At 49.2% G+C, this 18,825-nt stretch overlaps 2 protein-coding genes across 2 annotated transcripts; both read left to right on the top strand.

The window, feature by feature from the left end:
• The first annotated feature begins 3,003 nt into the window (after window positions 1-3,003).
• On the top strand, window positions 3,004-4,415 carry LOC135997187 (lysozyme C-like). The gene is made up of 4 exons (XM_065649667.1): window positions 3,004-3,157; window positions 3,499-3,657; window positions 3,895-3,973; window positions 4,355-4,415. Exons 1-4 carry the CDS (start codon window positions 3,004-3,006, stop codon window positions 4,413-4,415), a joined length of 453 nt encoding a protein of 150 aa, XP_065505739.1.
• Window positions 4,416-15,987: 11,572 nt separating this feature from the next.
• On the top strand, window positions 15,988-17,420 carry LOC135997199 (lysozyme C-like). Its single transcript, XM_065649689.1, has 4 exons — window positions 15,988-16,141; window positions 16,486-16,644; window positions 16,882-16,960; window positions 17,360-17,420. Exons 1-4 carry the CDS (start codon window positions 15,988-15,990, stop codon window positions 17,418-17,420), a joined length of 453 nt encoding a protein of 150 aa, XP_065505761.1.
• The last annotated feature ends 1,405 nt before the right edge of the window (window positions 17,421-18,825 follow it).

Genomic DNA, 18,825 nt, shown 5'->3' with positions numbered 1-18,825 from the left:
CAGTACCTAAATAAATTCTTATCTGACACTGTCCTGTCACCTCCCTGGATGCAAAGTTGTAGCGAGGAGGGTATCGCTCTCTTCTCCCAAGCAACAGGATGAGAGGAAACATCCTCAGGTTGTGCCAGGGGAGGTATAGATTGGATATTAGGAAAAACTTCTTCACCAAAAGTGTTGTCGAGTATTGGAACAGGCTGCCTGGGGCAGTGGCTGAGTCACCATCCCTGGAGGTGTGTAAAAGGTGTGTAGATGTGGTGCTTAGAAACATGGTTTAGTGGTGGACTTGATGCTCTTCAAGGTCTTTTCCAGCCTAAACGATTCCATGATCCTATGGGAGCTGCTCTGGGATGCACAGACTCACCTTTTGGCAGTTTCCTCCTCACTGTGCCATCTTTAGACTTCTTCAGGTTCAGATGAGCCATGGTCCAGTATCAGTCAGGAGCTGATCTGGAAGGCCATCTCCAGCCAGCTGTAAGATTTGTCCTCTTCCTCCTACATTTACCAGGGACGTCTGTGGGACTAGGATTCTCTCCAAAAAGGAAGCAAATAGGTAGTGTAATTATGCGCAGGAGGAAGCTGCTTCATCACCATGGGAATGTGTCCTGCATCCCGTTGCAGCAACGAGAACGAGGCATACAGAGACGCTGAGACACAGACAGAGATGCAGACACACAGTTCTTGTCAGCGGCGAGAGCAGAGCCAGGCAGAGCTGAGCCGAGCTGAGCTGAGCCCTCTTTAATTAGGCTTTCTCAATGTATAGCTTTACAGATACGGGCCTGGACCAAGAGCTTAAGCAGGGTGTTTTTTTCACAAGTTGTTATTCCAAACACACAGGCCCAGGCCCAACATTCACACATCATACATATGGGCGCGGTGTTCCAACCCAAGATATCATTCTCACTGGCCTGGGCTGTCACTCCTTATGCTCATGATAAACATACTTCTGTATAACCTGTCAAAGGCCCTTTATGTTTTGACTAATTGCTGTAATTTCATCATGTCAGTATTGTTTGCCCAGATGGTCGATGTTAGTATTCATCTTCCTTTATCATACAACTGCCGTTCCCACACCCTGTAACAGCTGCTTTTGAGAGAAACACATCTCTAGGCCGAGTTTGGCCAGAGGTATCAGTTCCTTCATGAGGAAACTCAAAGAGAACTGGTTTTCAGATTGACACATTTTTTTAGAAGTAGCGCTGCATTAAAAATTACGAAAGAAGACACCTCCAGAATGAGGCATCCACAGTCACTCGCGACTTTGGAAAGTATCTCATGTATCATTTCATAACAGATACCACCAGCAGTATGAGATTTTGGTAGAAGTTACAGTTTCTTCTGAGGCATCTACAGCTAGGGCTGTTCTGGCACTTTGATGTTTTGCTATGTCCATGTATCTGCCATTGGAGATGCAAATGATGTGTGAACCAGAATGCTAATGCCTTAAAAAGCTGTATATGGCTAATTTAGTCAGTGTCTGAAAGCCAGAACCCCAGGCTGTAAACTCCTGCTTCCCACAGTGGCAACAAACATGGGCCAGAATGGTTCCCAGTCCTGCCTTCTAAACTACTAGTGTGCCCTTTCGTGAGATCACTACTCAGACATAAAGGATTTTTTATCAGTCTCCATGCCACTGAGTACACCTTGAGACATGGCACTTGAGAAGCCTCCATGCTAGACTAGTCTCTAGGACAACATCATTCCCAAACCCAGGGTGACAGTAAGCCCCTGGATTGGTTTTGGCTGGGATAGAGTTAAGTTTCTTCATAGTGGATTGTACGGGGCTGTGTTTTGGATTTGTGCTGAAAACACTGTTGATAACGCAGGGATGGTTTAGCTCCTGCTGAGCAGAGCTTACACAGCATCAAGGCCTCTTCTGCTCCTCATACCGACCCACCAGCGCGTGGGTTGGGGTGCATAAGAAGCTGGGAGGGGACACACCTGGGACAGCTGACCCCACCTGACCAAAGGGATAGTCTATACTATATGATGCCATGCTCAGCAATAAAGGCTGGGGGAACAAGAAGAAAGGGGAGGACATTTGGAGGGATGGCATTTGCCTTCCCAAGTAACTGGTACATGTGATGAAGTCCTGCTTTCCTGAAGGTGGCTGAGCATCTTCCTGCTGATGGAAAGCAATGTATTAATTCTTTATTTTGCTTTGCTTCGGAGAACAGCTTTTGCTTTACCTGCTACCCTGTCTTTTGCTGAACCCACAAGTTTTCTCACTTTTACCCTTACAATTCTCCCCCTCAACTCACCACTGGGGAAAGACCAAGTGACTTAGCAACCTACTGAGGTTACACCATGAAACCCAAGGTAACTACGGCCTTTGATCCATGAAGTGCCTGTAACCCCAACCATCAAGTTTTGGTAACTACAGTATCCTAAAATTAGCGCATGTGGAGCCAAACCCTCATTTAGAGCAACCTGGGGTGACTTCTGTTCTTGTGATTACCCAGAAAGGGTCCCTATAGCAACCCTACCCTCAAATCATAGGACAGTTCCAAATTGCATCAATAGCATCAACATAAGGCTGGTCCTAACACATAGGTAATTATAATTTAATTGTAAACTCAGTCTTTGACATTACTTTAACAATGACTCTTGAGGTTCTCCCAGCCTTTGCTAATAGATAAATCCCAGCTCAACTCCTATGGCAACTATAACCATGATCTCAATGTTAGGTCCAAATTTCTTCGCTGGAGTAACTCTGTGCCTTTGCAATATCGAACTGGGAACTGCTGGATTGTCTGTGGCATGCACACGCCCCATCCAGGCAGCACTGGTGAAACAGGTACCGGCACCTTCCAGAAATTGTCTTTGATTTTTGCCCCACTTCCTTAATGGCTTATTATTGTAAAGGCCACCAAGACTTCCCGGACATGCTTGGCTTGGCCCGTTGGTCCTCATCCGGGTAACAGGAATAAAAGGGTGACACTGAAGGCAGTCCTGACAGACAGAGAGCTCAAGCCATTTTGGCACTTCCTTGCTGTGGACTGCATGATGAGAAAGTCAGTTCTGTTCTTCGGCTTTCTTCTCGTCTTCCTTGGCCTGGCTCTGCCAGGCACCCAGGGAAAACACATCCCCCGATGTGACTTGGTGAAGATCCTTCGTCGGCATGGCTTTGAGGGCTTTGTGGGCAAAACTGTAGCTGACTGTGAGTATAATAAGCTCCTGCTGCACCTCTCTGCCTATACCACCCTTGTCCCTCTCAGCTTCTTTGCAATCTTCCAACAGTACTATTCTGTCCCTCCATTCCTTTGACTTCATCACCTCTCTTCCTCATCTACTTGCTTGCTGACTTCTATTGCTTACACAAAAAATACCGATTCACAGCTTTATCTTTCTGAGCATTTATCCATCCATTTGTCAGATTTACAATATCAACAGGTTAATTACTTCTCCAGCTCCTCATTCATCCTTATTCCCTTCTCTTTCCTCTTACTTACCCTGAGCATATTTGATGTTCCTCCTCCGGGTTGTCTCTTCCTCCCACAGGGGTCTGCCTGGTAAAACACGAGAGCAATTACAACACTGCTGCATTTAATAACAATGGTCCAAGTAGGGACTACGGGATCTTTCAGATCAACAGCCGGTACTGGTGTAACGATGGCAAGACCCGTGGATCCAATAATGCCTGCCGTATCAATTGCTCAAGTAAGTGGTGAGACAGAACAGAGAGTCTTTCTTCATCCACTCTATGAAAGCACCTTGATCTGCCCATGACATCTGTCTATCAGCTGCTCTGGGCGTTTCTCTCCTTGTGTCCTATTCATCCATCTCCCCGGTATCCCAGCTGCCCTTCCTGATGAACACCTTTCTCTCTGCCCATCTATCCCTGCTCTCTCTCTACTCTGCTTTCCTCCATACTGACCTTTTCTCCCTTCTCTACAGAACTTTCAGATGATAATATCGAGGATGATATTCGGTGTGCCAAGCAGATTGCCACACGAGCTAGAGGCCTCACACCCTGGTAAGGATATTTGCAGTGGGCACTGGGAAAGAGGGGGCAGAGAAACGAAAGAAAATCCTGCTTTTGACTGGTGGGGGGGACGGAGGCAATTGGTGAGGAGCTCTGTTTGGTAAAGTTTAGCACAGTCCTTCTTCTAGAGCTGAAAGGAGAAATGAAGAGTCCTGGCTCCCAGGACCTGCTTTAACTCCCTACATTTCCCTCCCCTCCCAGAGCTCTCCCTTTTGTTTCCTTCTCCTTCCCCCAGCTCCCTGGATTGAGTTCATCAGAATTTTCATTGATTCATATCTTTCATGCCCAGCTTTCTTCACCCAAGACTCTCAAAGATTAACCACTTCAATCATTATTTACCTCCTCAAAGTACATCATGTATTTATTTTCCAGGGTCGCCTGGAGAAAATATTGCCAGGGCAAACCCCTGAGTTCTTATGTGAAGGGATGCTAAATCACTCCACAAGCGGCAACTGTTTCCTCAGGATCACGAATGGTGAAGAATGATGGCATATGGAGGCTAGGGAAAACGGATGGGTGCAGGGAATTAAAAGCAGCAAATTATTAAGGTAGAAAGGCTGTTGTTAACACTATGAGGACTTTGAGCTACCATAATGCAGGTAGAGAACTTAAAGGCTGATGGCTTAGTAGTAACAAGGCTTAGCAGAAGTGCATTACAGGTGGAGTTTCAGCCATTTATTTGCATAATCCCGTCTCAAGATGTTGTTGTCCTGACTAACAGGGCGTACTAATGTTTCAGGTTTCTCTCTCTTTTTGTCTATTTCTCTCTTCTCCTTCATCCCTCCCTTCCTCCCATCTTCCTTTCCTCCCTCCATTACCTTCTTTCACTCTTACGTTCCTTCTTATCTGAGTATAGAAAACGTCAATATTAATGAATGCTGTGCTAGTTATAAGACCTGCATTGTTGCAGTAGCCTTATATCTAGGACAAAGTCACTGACTGAGGTGCGTACTACAGTTGGCTGACAGAGACAAAACTTTGCTAAAACATGACCTTGATCCGTACATTTATCTGAGCATCTGCTCCTGGCTGGTGTGAGAGACAGGCTACTGAAATGTAGAGACATCTGAATATGGCTTTTCTAACGATCCTCTGAGGATTCAGATCAAATACAGTCTAGGAAAGATGAAGGCTGCATCTCCATGAGAAAATAATGGGTTGGAAAGCCAAGGAAGAAAGGGAAATGTTTTGCCATTTAGGTCACGAGTCCTTTTTCCAAATGAAGGCTGAATCCAGAAACAGTGCACAAATGGAAGCTGACAATACTGAAACCATATTTGCTTCCACATATGCTTTGTTCTGCTGCTTGCTGAGCAGTGACTGCTTCATGTTCATGCAATAAAGGGATGCTTTAACTTTTGTCTTGCGTGAATGTATAAACCAACATGGAAGGCATGTTTGTTTAGATGGCTGAATCTGAAAAATAAAAGCTCAAACTGGCCTTGCCAGAAGACACTCTTCCCAGCTCCATGGGGGATGGTGGCTCTTTCCCCTTCTGTGACCCACCAGATTTCATTAAGTAACTCAAGGCAGAGCTGGTGTCCATGAAGATTTTGAGAAAACTCAAAAACAGTTCAGTCAAATCCTTACATTGTCGTAGTCGTCAGTGCAGGTACTTTCCATCTATTTGAGGATTCAAACAAAACTTCTTTTATGGGGTTTTGGCTTGTGGAGGAGAACTTCCTGACACAGCTGGTCACTGAGCCAACTAGGGAAGGGTTCTGCTGGATAGCAACCTGGGAGCTGGGGTTTCAGCCTGGAGAACAGGAGCTGAGGGGAGACCTTCTGATCTCTGAACTGCCTGAAAGGAGCTTGGAGCATGGAGGGAGTTGGTCTCATCTCCTGAGTAGTAAGTGACAGGACAAGAGAAAACAGCCTCAGGTTGTGCCAGGGGAAGTTGACATTGGATCTGGGGAACTGTCGGGCATTGGAACAGGCTGCCCAGGGCAGTGGTGGAGTCACCATCCCTGGACGGCTTTAAAACACGTGTAGATGAGGTTCTTAGGTGCATAGTTTAGTAGTGGACTTGGCAGTGCTGGGTTAACGGTTGGACTCGATGATCTTACAGGTCTTCTCCAACCTAAACCATTCCATGATGTTACAATATACACACACGTATATACACATGTATACGACTGGCCAAACAGATTAAGACATACACACTCAGCACACACAAAACCACGAACTGCACCAGTGGCCTCATCCTGTTTCCCTCTCTGGCTGATCAGAATGAAGGTCCCTTAGTCCTTGAGTGGGAAATATACATATATATACACACACACAGGTATATACAGGTATATACATGCACACACGCACAGGTGTGCAATCGGCCCGCTCCAGCAGCTGGGTCAGACCCTCTGTCTGCCCAGTAGCTGCCTCTGGATGCCACCCAGTCTCACCAGTTGCTGGCACCTGCACACACCAGTCCCGGGGCCGCATCCCCCTCCGTGCTGGCAGAGCCCCCCACTCCCACTCGCGTGTGTCCGCGGGTCTCGGCTGCCCCCACGCCAGCTCGCCAACTCCCGTGGTCCCTCGAGCAGCCACCTGCGCTCGGGCCCCGCTGAGCCCCCGGCCCAAGGGCGGCCCGGAGCGCGGCTCCCGCTGCGGGGCCGGGGCCGACCCAGCCGTGGGGCCGCCCCGCGCCGCAGCAGCCGCCTGCGGGGCCGCGATCGCGGGATCCCGGCGGGAGCGGGGCGGGAGCGGGGCCGGGCGAGGGGCGGGATCCCGGTCCTGCTGCCGCCCGCTTGGCAGCAGCGCAGATCGGCTCGGCGGGGCCGCCCCGGGAGAGCAAAGCCCAGGGGCAGCTCCGCTCCGGCGGCCCCAGGCTGCCCCGTCCTGCCCCGTCCTGCCCCGTCCTGCCCCGTCCTGCCCCGTCCTGCCCCGGGCACCGGAGGAGCCGCTGCCGGGTCTCCCGCTCCGGCCGAAGGTTCCCGCGGGCGGTCGCGCCCTCTGCCCGGCGTGTGCGGGAGGGAGAGCCCGCCCTGGGGCTGCGCAGGACAGGCTGCCCGCTGCCGTCTGTCTGTCCGGCTCGGGCGGCCCCGAGGGACAGGCCGGCCAGGGTCCTGCGGCTGCTGGGCTGGGGGAGCTGTCGGGACGTGCGCGTCTGTGAGCGCCGGCAGCTGCGAGGTGTTCGCTGGCGCGGTCGCTGCTGGAGAACCGGCAGCGCAGGCGGCGTGTCCATCCCTGCGCTTCCCGGAGCGGGAGGAGCCGCCTGCTCTGACCGGCCGCCGTCATGGGCTCACTGCGTTCGGGGCCCTTCCTAAGGCTCTGTGTGCAGGGATGGAGCAGGAGATGACCTCGAGGGCTCATCAGGTGTGCGAGGAAGACAAGGATGGATGTGAAGAGGTTTCGCGAGGAAGGGGTCTGTCCCTGCTGGGCAGGTAGGGACGTCTCTGTAGAGCACAGCACTGCAGCGTGTTTTGTGTGCGCTGTAGGAAACGATTACCTTGGCAACTTAATAGGCGCAGGCAGGATCTCAGCAAAGCGTATTTTATTAACGATTTTGCAAGATCGGGTGTTCTACCTAAAGGCAGGCATGGATAATACAGCAAAAAGCCCCCGCTTAAATCCCCCCTGAATCCCAGCCACAGTTTCCCTCCTCCGTTCCCCCTTGGTTGGTACTGCAGGGTTTATAGACCACCTGGCACCTGCCCCAGTTTACATATTTCATTCATCTAATTCTAACAACCCCCTTCCCGTTATCGATCTATTTAGAATCTGGATTCCTGGCTCTTTGACTGACTTTCCCCCTACATGGACTTTTTAAATACAGGTATGAGTTTGCATTCCAGGATTAGTTCCAAGAGACTTTGTTTTACATTAAGGATTCATGGTTTGATGTCTCTCGGTCCTTCCACCCTCCACTGGGGTCAGGCGCCAGGTCCCCAGTTTTGTAACAACAACGTTCCTTTGTGAAACGTTCCTTACCAAGCCGTGTCCGGTTGGTGTTTGCCAGCACAGCCCTGTGCAAAACACAGAGCTCAGCAAGGTGGTGAGCGGCTGCCAGCAGCTGCACACAGGGTGTGTGAGCAAAGGGGTGCAGAGGGGGTGAGAGACGCCCCCAGCATCCTCCTCCCCAGCTCGCTCACCCTGCCCTCTTCCTCATAGTCTTTTCCAGGGTGACTCAAAGAGCAGATGTTTCTTGCCGGGCGCACCGCTAGATGGGCCCTGCACCCTCCCTGTCTGTGGAACAGGTTTTCCTGCACAGGCAGCGGCAGAAATGTGGCTCCTGGTTTTCATAGGGGGCTTAGGGGGAAGAACAAGGACTAAATGAGAAGTGGGAACATGCGTGGACCTGCCTCACATGGAACCTTCAGCCGGAATGATTCAACTCTGATTCGCACAAAATGCAGCAGAGTGGTGTCGGATGAGGCAAGTTACTAATTTAAGCCCTTTACAGTGGAGGGCCCCCTTCCTCCAAAGTGCCTCGAAATGGGCTGGGGCAGCTGCAGGAGCTGCTCTCCCGTGCTGTGTCCCTGCCACGAGCAGGACTGATGGGTTCCCCAGCACTGTGGCCCTCCTGGCCCTCAGCACAGTCTGCTGCACAGCTGCACGGCCGTGTCCCTCCACAGCGCAGAGCAAAGCAAGCTTTGAGCACGGCAGCATGATGCAGTGGGCGGAGCAGCTCCCTGGGGTGCACGGGGTTGACTGGGGTGAAACGAAGAAATAAACTTAACTGCACAGCCAATTACACTGTTAAGCGGCATTCTTTATTTTGTCAGCGCTGGGGAACACTGGGGATCATCCCCCATAAGAGCTCCAAAGACTGCATGCTCTTCTATTGCTTATATTCATATGCATATTACATATGCATTACCATTTTTGAAAATGTTGACATACAATACATCTATACTCAGAAATAATTGATGGTGGTAGTTATAACTGTTTAGTTTCTCACTTACAATACATCTAGTAATTATTAGTTAAATATAAACTAAGCACTCTGCTTCTAAACAACGTATTAGTTAATCTTCTCTCTCCTCCTTGTCATGCAGAAGGATCTAAAACTTGAAAAATATCTCCTTGTTGTGCAGGTGGTCAGAAAGCATTTATCTCACATCAATTGGTTAATGATGGGTACGTCTTTTATAACTTAATCACAGTATACATGAATTTGGCAGCTTCTCTTCAGGGGCACAGCTGGTCGGTCACATCAGTAACATCTCTGTAGGACAGGGTTACCATTTGCCTTGGGACATAACTGTGAGTAATAAGATCTCTGCAATTATTTTGTTGACTCAGTCCAGGAAACCCCAGAAGAAAACTCACGAGCCATCCTTCCTGGTGCCTCAGCGTCCCCTGCTGCGAAGAGGTTCTGATAACCGGCTGACAACCTGTCCCTGCCTGCCTTCCAGCTCAGGAGTTGCCATAACTGTTCACCAGTTGGGCTTTCCCAAGCCCAGCTGGACTTGCCAGGACACATTCCAGCCCCAGGCATCCCCCATACCCTGCAAGCAGGACTGGGGGGGTGAGGCTTAGCAAGGGGTGGTTCAGGGTCTTTTCCAGGCAGTTGGAGAGCGGGCAGTATCACTGCGCTCAGCCTAGGGCGGGTGAAGGTCAGGCTGGCTTGAGGCAGAGGGCTTGTTATGCTGAAATTTGCTCACATCTCAAAAAGCACCTATGTTAGCATAAGAAAATCTGGGTACTCTGCAAATTGCTGGGTACTGCGTGCTCGACAATTAGCCCAGCAAGTTGATGGTTGTTGGACATGTCAAGCTTTGTGGTGTCACCCTGGTGTTCCAGGTCATTTTGCAGCCAGGAGGACTTCAAGGCAGATGGTGAGGAGTCTGGGGACCCTGGAGGACCACGGAGCTGCAGGGCACTGAGGGCCTAATTCCTGCTGCAGGGCAGATGTTGGCACCCTTGGATGCGGTGTGGCAGGAGACTGCTGGAGGGAAAAACGTGAGACTGCAGGACAAGGAGATGAGGAGGATGTTGAGGCTTTGGCTCCGTGGCAAGAGGCAGCGAGGCTGTGCCCAGTGACAATACATGGCTCCTTTTTGGTTCAGTGTGTCCCACTGCATTTCTGCCTAACAGCAGTACCAGACTCACAGGCTCACAAGCAGCAAGCTGATTCCAGCTCCAGTTACAAGACAGGCCACCCTTGAAGGACGGCTGCTCATCTCGTTCTGTCAGAGCAGGCCCGGAAGCCTCTGACCGCAGGGCTCTGCCTGGAACACAGAGGGGAACAGCTTTCCAGCTGACTTTGGTTTTTAGAGTGTCATCAAGTTGATCAATAGCAGGGTCCAGAAAAGGCAAAAGAACCGGCGATGAGCATAGGACACAAGTGACAGCACCCAGCCAGCTCAGCGGAGCAATGTGGAGACAATTCTCCCTCAGCGCCCCTTGCCCCGTGGTGCTGGATGGGACAGTGGTGTAGCCACCGCAGCCCAAGGCAGGCCTCAGCCTAATTATCTGGAAAGCGGAGCTAATTAGTTGCTTAACCATGGTGTAAGGAAGCATCAGTATGGCTGCGGGGCCTCTGTGCTGGGTACCGAGTTTCAAGGGCTGTGCTGAGCTCTGTAGTGGCATCCAGCACAGCAGGGCCAGCCGGGCAGGGAGGGGATTGTCCCGCTCTGCTCTGCGCTGGGGCGGCCTCACCTGCAGCATTCACTGTGTGCAGGGCTGGGGACACAGGAGAAAAGGAGACAAAGCTGCTGGAGAGTGTCCAGAGGAGGCTACGAGGTTGGTGAAGGTTTGGAGGGGAAGCCGTATGAGGAGCAGCTGAAGTCCCAGGGTTTGTTCAGCCTGGAGAAGAGAAGACTAAGAGGAGACCTCATCGTGATCTACAGCTTCTCACAAGGGCGAGGAGGAAAGGTAAGCGCCGAGTTCTCTTCTCTTTGGCAACCAACGACAGAACCCCAGGGAATGGCACAAAGATGTGCCAGGGGAGGGGCAGTTGGACATGAGGAAAAGGTTCTTCACCCAGAGGTGCTGGACACTGGAACAGGCTCCCCAGGGAGGTGTCACGGCCCCAACCTGACAGTGTTCAAGAAGAGCCTGGACAAGGTCCTCAGACACACGGGGTGACCTGTGGGGTTGTCACTGCAGGGACAGGAGGTGGCCTCCATGATCCTTGTGGGTCCCTCCCAACTCAGGACATTCTATGATTCTGTCATCAATCTGCATGACCGAGGTGTTGGGTGTTCCCATAGAACGTGTTCCTGGGGGCTGTTCTCCTTTGGGAAGTGGATCCAAAGTGAGATGGGGATGCTGGGCAATGCTGTCTTGTCCTGGAACCTCTGTACCCGCTAGATGAGATTTACCGGTTTGCCTGTAATGGCAGGTTGGTAGTTGCAGGTGGGGGTGGGGATGAGACATCTCAAAACAGTTTATAGGGGTAGATGCTGGCTGTGGTCATAAGTGTGGATGTTGACTGGTAGGACAATGGAGAGGAGAAGGGGCTGGAGGTGGGTGTGCTGCTTTGTGTCACTATTTGTTGATTTACGCCCTAGCTGGGTCTGGCCCAGTGGGCAGCTGGACCAACATTTCCATTTCCTCCATCTGCTTTTAGTTTCAGTGGCTTCCAGTGGGACAGACAAGGCAAGCGGATCAGGGACAAATGAGATGTACTCGTCAAGAAACATTCCTGGCCTGGAAACCTTGAGATTAGCATTGTGACCAAAACCTTTCTTGCAGGCTTTTGCTGTCTTTGGGCAGCACAAAGCCACTAGATGAGTGGAGAAGACCCCCTTGCTTTTAGGTACGAGCATGGCTGCATGGTGCGGTGGCTAGGCATAAGCACTTCGGAGCTGCAGCAGGGCCCGAATGTGACCAGCACAGGGGCAGCAAAAGATGACTCCATCTGAATATGAGGAGAAACTTCTTTACTTTGAGGGTGATAGAGCACTGGAACAGGCTGGCTGGGTCGTGGAGTCCCCTTCTCTGCAGACATTCAAAACCCACCTGGACACAATCCTGTGCAACCTGCTCTAGGTCAACCTGCCTTAGCAGGGGAGGAGGTACCTCATGGTGGAGGAGATAGTCTTGCAGCCCGAGTACAACACATGCCAGAGCAGAGGAAAAGTGTGAGGAGGAAGGAGTGGCAGAGAGGAACTGCTGTGTAGCAAGCAGAACACCTCCATCCCTCCTGTGCCACTCAAGGGGGAACAGAGGTATTGGCCCTGAAGGAACGGAATTGAGCCTGGGAAAGGGCAGGGGAAATAAACAAATAATGCTAATTTTCCCCGAGCTGCCCAATCTGCCAGCAACAATGACGGGTAAGTGAACCTCCTGTCTTTATCTCAATGCATGAGCTTTCTTGTTCCCACCCTTCCTATAGTCTCCCCCATTTCACTGAGGTCAGTGAGTGAGCGGCAGGGTGAGAATCTGGCCATTAGCCAAGGCTACCTGGCCACAGGCAGGGAGAAGGAAACATTGGATTTCTCAGGTCTGGAGCAGAAGTGGGATGTTAGAGATTAGACTGAGGCTTTCAGCAGGGCATCTAGGCAAGGTTTATTGCCTACACGTTGACATCTAGTGCCACTTGAGACAGCTCAGGACAGCTGAAACATCTGTGTGCATCTGTCAGATATGAAACAGTACTTAGAGGAAAACTATGTGTAATCTGAATCAGTGTCTGGAGGACACTTTCAGATACCTAGGACATCTCAAAAGACACTCGACACGTGCATTCTGGTAACTGAATCCTGTCCTGACTCTCTCCATGTCTCCAGCCCAATGGCAAGTTTGCTTTTCAATGCAAAAGGCACTGAGTCCCACAGAAGCGACTGCAACGGGATCTTTGGATCCCTGCCTTGATGGTCAAAAGCTCAGGATGTGAACACAGTTGGAATGGTGCTTTCTCATCAGCTTCTCACACACAGAAATAAACAGAATTGTAAAGTGCCAAAGTCTCTAATGCACTACCCTTGCTTCTCAGCTTTTGCTGCGGACATAAATACAATCAGTGTTTCGCACCTGCTCATATGAAGGAGATGTTCTGCCACAATTATCCTATAATAATTTTAACTCTTGTACACTCATGCACAGTTGAATTCCCAGTACCTAAATAAATTCTTATCTGACACTGTCCTGGCACCTCCCTGGATGCAAGGTTGTAGCGAGGAGGGTATCGCTCTCTTCTCCCAAGCAACAGGATGAGAGGAAACATCCTCAGGTTGTGCCAGGGGAGGTATAGATTGGATATTAGGAAAAACTTCTTGACCAAAACTGTTGTCAAGTATTGGAACAGGCTGCCTGGGGCAGTGGCTGAGTCACCATCCCTGGAGGTGTGTAAAAGGTGTGTAGATGTGGTGCTTAGAGACATGGTTTAGTGGTGGACTTGATGCTCTTCAAGGTCTTTTCCAGCCTAAACGATTCCATGATCCTATGGGAGCTGCTCTGGGATGCACAGACTCACCTTTTGGCAGTTTCCTCCTCACTGTGCCATCTTTGGACTTCTTTAGGTTCAGATGAGCCATGGTCCAGTATCAGTCAGGAGCTGATCTGGAAGGCCATCTCCAGCCAGCTGTAAGATTTGTCCTCTTCCCCTCCACATTACACCAGGGACGTCTGTTGGACTAGGATTCTCTCCAAAAAGGAAGCAAATAGGTAGTGTAATTATGCGCAGGAGGAAGCTGCTTCATCACCATGGGAATGTGTCCTGCATCCCATTGCAGCAACGAGAACGCGGCATACAGAGACGCTGAGACACAAACAGAGATGCAGACACACAGTTCTTGTCAGCGGCGAGAGCAGAGCCAGGCAGAGCTGAGCCGAGCTGAGCTGAGCCCTCTTTAATTAGGCTTTCTCAATGTATAGCTTTACAGATACGGGCCTGGACCAAGAGCTTAAACAAGATGTTCTTTTCAAAAGCTGTTATTCCAAACACACAGGCCCAGGCCCAACATTCACACATCATACATATGGGCGCGGTGTTCCAACCCAAGATATCATTCTCACTGGCCTGGGCTGTCACTCCTTATGCTCATGATAAACATACTTCTGTATAACCTGTCAAAGGCCCTTTATGTTTTGACTAATTGCTGTAATTTCATCATGTCAGTATTGTTTGCCCAGATGGTCATTGTTAGTATTCATCTTCCTTTATCATACATCTGCCATTCACATGCCGTGTAACAGCTGCTTTTGAGAGAAACACATCTCTAGGCCGAGTTTGGCCAGAGGTATCAGTTCCTTCATGAGGAAACTCAAAGAGAACTGGTTTTCAGATTGACACATTTTTTTAGAAGTAGCGCTGCATTAAAAATTACGAAAGAAGACACCTCCAGAATGAGGCATCCACAGTCACTAGCGACTTTGGAAAGTATCTCATGTATCATTTCATAACAGATACCACCAGCAGTATGAGATTTTGGTAGAAGTTACAGTTTCTTCTGAGGCATCTACAGCTAGGGCTGTTCTGGCACTTTGATGTTTTGCTATGTCCATGTATCTGCCATTGGAGATGCAAATGATGTGTGAACCAGAATGCTAATGCCTTAAAAAGCTGTATATGGCTAATTTAGTCGGTATCTGAAAACCAGAACCCCAGGCTGTAAACTCCTGCTTCCCACAGTGGCAACAAACATGGGCCAGAATGGTTCCCAGTCCTGCCTTCTAAACTACTAGTGTGCCCTTTCGTGAGATCACTACTCAGACATAAAGGATTTTTTATCAGTCTCCATGCCACTGAGTACACCTTGAGACATGGCACTTGAGAAGCCTCCATCCTAGACTAGTCTCTAGGACAACATCATTCCCAAACCCAGGGTGACAGTAAGCCCCTGGATTGGTTTTGGCTGGGATAGAGTTAAGTTTCTTCATAGTGGATTGTACGGGGCTGTGTTTTGGATTTGTGCTGAAAAGACTGTTGATAACGCAGGGATGGTTTAGCTCCTGCTGAGCAGAGCTTACACAGCATCAAGGCCTTTTCTGCTCCTCATACCGACCCACCAGCGCGTGGGTTGGGGTGCATAAGAAGCTGGGAGGGGACACACCTGGGACAGCTGACCCCACCTGACCAAAGGGATAGTCTATACTCTATGATGCCATGCTCAGCAATAAAGGCTGGGGAAACAAGAAGAAAGGGGAGGACATTTGGAGGGATGGCATTTGCCTTCCCAAGTAACTGGTACATGTGATGAAGCCCTGCTTTCCTGAAGGTGGCTGAGCATCTTCCTACTGATGGAAAGCAATGTATTAATTCTTTATTTTGCTTTGCTTCGGAGAACAGCTTTTGCTTTACCTGCTACCCTGTCTTTTCCTTAACCCAGAAGTTTTCTCACTTTTACCCTTACAATTCTCCCCCTCAACTCACCACTGGGGAAAGACCAAGTGACTTAGCAACCTACTGAGGTTACACCATGAAACCCAGGGTAACTACAGCCTTTGATCCATGAAGTGCCTGTAACCCCAACCATTAAGTTTTGGTAACTACAGTATCCTAAAATTAGTGCATGTGGAGCCAAACCCTCATTTAGAGCAACCTGGGGTGACTTCTGTTCTTGTGATTACCCAAAATGGGTCCCTATAGCAACCCTACCCTCAAATCACAGGACAGTTCCAAATTGCATCAATAGCATCAACATAAGGCTGGTCCTAACACATAGGTAACTATAATTTAAGTGTAAACTCAGTCTTTGACGTTACTTTAACAATGACTCTTGAGGTTTTCCCAGCCTTTGCTAATAGATAAATCCCAGCTCAACTCCTATGGCAACCATAACCATGATCTCAATGTTAGGTCCAAATTTCTTCGCTGGAGTAACTCTGTGCCTTTGCAATATCGAACTGGGAGCTGCTGGATTGTCTGTGGCATGCACACGCCCCATCCAGACAGGACTGGTGAAATAGGCACTGGCACCCTACAGAAATTGTCTTCGGTTTTTGGCCCACTTCCTTATTGGCTTGTTATTGTAAAGGCCGCCAAGACTTCCTGGACATGCTTGGCTTGGCCCGTTGGTCCTCATCCGGGTAACAGGAATAAAAGGGTGACACTGAAGGCAGTCCTGACAGACAGAGAGCTCAAGTCATTTTGGCACTTCCTTGCTGTGGACTGCATGATGAGAAAGTCGATGCTCTTCTTCGGCTTTCTTCTTGTCTTCCTTGGCCTGGCTCTGCCAGGCACCCAGGGAAAACGCATCCCCCGATGTGACTTGGTGAAGATCCTTCGTCGGCATGGCTTTGAGGGCTTTGTGGGCAAAACTGTAGCTGACTGTGAGTATAATAAGCTCCTGCTGCACCTCTCTGTCTATACCACCCTTGTCCCTCTCAGCTTCTTTGCAATCTTCCAACAGTACTATTCTGTCCCTCCATTCCTTTGACTTCATCACCTGTCTTCCTCATCCCCTTGCTTGCCCACTTCTATTGCTTACACAAAAAATACCTATTCGGACCTTTATCTTTCCGAGCATTTATCCATCCATTTGTCAGACTTACAATATCAACAGGTTAATTACTTCTCCAGCTCCTCATTCATCCTTAATCCCTCCATCTCTTTCCTCTTACTTACCCTGAGCATATTTGATGTTCCTCCTCCGGGTTGTCTCTTCCTCCCACAGGGGTCTGCCTAGTAAAACATGAGAGCAATTACAACACTGCTGCATTTAATAACAATGGTCCAAGTAGGGACTACGGGATCTTTCAGATCAACAGCAAGTACTGGTGTAACGATGGCAAGACCCGTGAATCCAAGAATGTCTGCCGTATCAATTGCTCAAGTAAGTGGTGAGACAGAACAGAGAGTCTTTCTTCATCCACTCTATGAAAGCACCTTGATCTGCCCATGACATCTGTCTATCAGCTGCTCTGGGCGTTTCTCTCCTTGTGTCCTATTCATCCATCTCCCCGGTATCCCAGCTGCCCTTCCTGATGAACACCTTTCTCTCTGCCCATCTATCCCTGCTCTCTCTCTGCTCTGCTTTCCTCCATACTGACCTTTTCTCCCTTCTCTACAGAATTTCGAGATGATAATATTGAGGATGATATTCGGTGTGCCAAGCAGATTGCCACACGAGCTAGAGGCCTCACACCCTGGTAAGGATATTTGCAGTGGGCACTGGGAAAGAGGGGGCAGAGACACGAAGGAAAATCCTGCTTTTGACTGGTGGTGCTGGTGGGGGCAATTAGTGAGAAGCTGTATTTGGTAAAGTTTAGCACAGTCCTTCTTCTGGAGCTGAAAGGAGAACTGAGGAGTCCTGGCTCCCAGGACCTGCTCTAACTCCCTACATTTCCCTCCCCTCCCAGAGCTCTCCCTTTTGTTTCCTTCCCCTTCCCCCAGCTCCCTGGATTGAGCTCATCAGAATTTTCATTGATTCATATCTTTCATGCCCAGCGTTCTTCACCCAAGACTCTCAAAGTCTAACCAATTTTGATTTTAAAAGCAGTTCAATCATTATTTACCTCCTCAAATTACATCATGTATTTATTTTCCAGGGTCGCCTGGAGAAAATATTGCAATGGCAAACCCCTGAGTTCCTATGTCAATGGATGCTAAATCACTCCACAAGCGGCAGCTGTTTCCTCGGGATCACGAATGGTGAAGAATGCGGGTGTATGGAGGCTAGGGAAAATGGATGGGTGCAGGGAATTAAAAGCGGCAAATTATTAAGGTAGAAAGGCTGTTGTTAACACTATGAGGACTCTGAGCTACCGCAATGCAGGTAGAGAACTTAAAGGCTGATGGCTTAGTAGTAACAAGGCTTAGCAGAAGTGCATTACAGGTGGAGTTTCAGCCATTTATTTGCGTAATCCCATCTCAAGATGTTGTTGTCCTGACTAACAGGGCGTACTAATGTTTCAGGTTTCTCTCCCTTTTTGTCTATTTATCTCTTCTCCTTCATCCCTCCCTTCCTCCGCTCTTCCCTCTCTCCGTTACCTTCTTTCACTCTTATGTTCTTTCTCATCTCAGAATAGAAAACGTAAAAATTAATAAATGCTGTGCTAGTTGTACGACCTGCATTGCTTCAGTAGCCTTATATCTAGGACAAAGTCACTGACTGAGGTGCGTAGTACAGTTGGCTGACAGAGACAAAACTTTGCTAAAACATGACCTTGATCCTTAAATTTATCCGAGCATCTGCTCCTGGCTGGTGTGAGAGATAGGCTACTGAAATGTAGAGACATCTGAATATGGCTTTTCTAACGATCCTCTGAGGATTCAGATCAAACACAGTCTAGGAAAGATGCAGGCCGCATCTCCATGAGAAAATAACGGGTTGGAAAGCCCACGAAGAAAGGGAAATGTTTTGCCATTTAGGTCAGGAGTCCTTTTTCCAAATGAAGGCTGAATCCAGAAACAGTGCACAAATGGAAGCTGACAATACTGAAACCATATTTGCTTCCACATATGCTTTGTTCTGCTGCTTGCTGAGCAGTGACTGCTTCATGTTCATGCAATAAAGGGATCCTTTAACTTTTGTCTTGCGTGAATGTATAAACCAACATGGAAGGCATGTTTCTTTAGATGGCTGAATCTGAAAAAAAAAGCTCAAATTAGCCTTGCCAGAAGACAATCTTCCCAGCTACATGGGGGATGGTGGCTCTTTCCCCTTCTGTGACCCATCAGACTTCATTAAGTAACTCAAGGCAGAGCTGGTGTCCATGAAGATTTTGAGAAAACTCAAAAACAGTTCAGTCAAATCCTTACATTGTCGTAGTCTTCAGTGCAGGTACTTGCCATCTATTTGAGGATTCAAACAAAACTTCTTTTATGGGGTTTTGGCTTGTGGAGGAGAACTTCCTGACACAGCTGGTCACTGAGCCAACTAGGGAAGGGTTCTGCTGGACCTGCTGTTTGCGACCGGAGAAGGACTTGTGGGTGATGTGGTGGTGGAGGCCGCCCTGGGCACAGTGATGACAAAATCGATAGAGTTTTTGATTCTTGGAGAAGTAAGGAGGTG

Source organism: Caloenas nicobarica, chromosome 21, assembly GCF_036013445.1.
Source record: "Caloenas nicobarica isolate bCalNic1 chromosome 21, bCalNic1.hap1, whole genome shotgun sequence".
In the NCBI taxonomy this organism is placed as follows: domain Eukaryota; kingdom Metazoa; phylum Chordata; class Aves; order Columbiformes; family Columbidae; genus Caloenas; species Caloenas nicobarica.
Note: the sequence above shows the minus strand (reverse complement) of the source record. Positions and strands in the feature narration are given on the sequence as shown.

What these genes read in the sequence shown, in the direction of transcription:
- LOC135997187 (XM_065649667.1), top strand. Translation starts at nt 3,004, where the DNA reads ATGAGAAAGTCAGTTCTGTTCTTCGGCTTTCTTCTCGTCTTCCTTGGC. An exon ending in GGGCAAAACTGTAGCTGACT is followed by an intron (nt 3,158 to 3,498) that starts GTGAGTATAATA and finishes TTCCTCCCACAG; the next exon opens with GGGTCTGCCTGGTAAAACAC. An exon ending in GCTAGAGGCCTCACACCCTG is followed by an intron (nt 3,974 to 4,354) that starts GTAAGGATATTT and finishes TTTATTTTCCAG; the next exon opens with GGTCGCCTGGAGAAAATATT.
- LOC135997199 (XM_065649689.1), top strand. Translation starts at nt 15,988, where the DNA reads ATGAGAAAGTCGATGCTCTTCTTCGGCTTTCTTCTTGTCTTCCTTGGC. An exon ending in CTGCCGTATCAATTGCTCAA is followed by an intron (nt 16,645 to 16,881) that starts GTAAGTGGTGAG and finishes CCTTCTCTACAG; the next exon opens with AATTTCGAGATGATAATATT. An exon ending in GCTAGAGGCCTCACACCCTG is followed by an intron (nt 16,961 to 17,359) that starts GTAAGGATATTT and finishes TTTATTTTCCAG; the next exon opens with GGTCGCCTGGAGAAAATATT.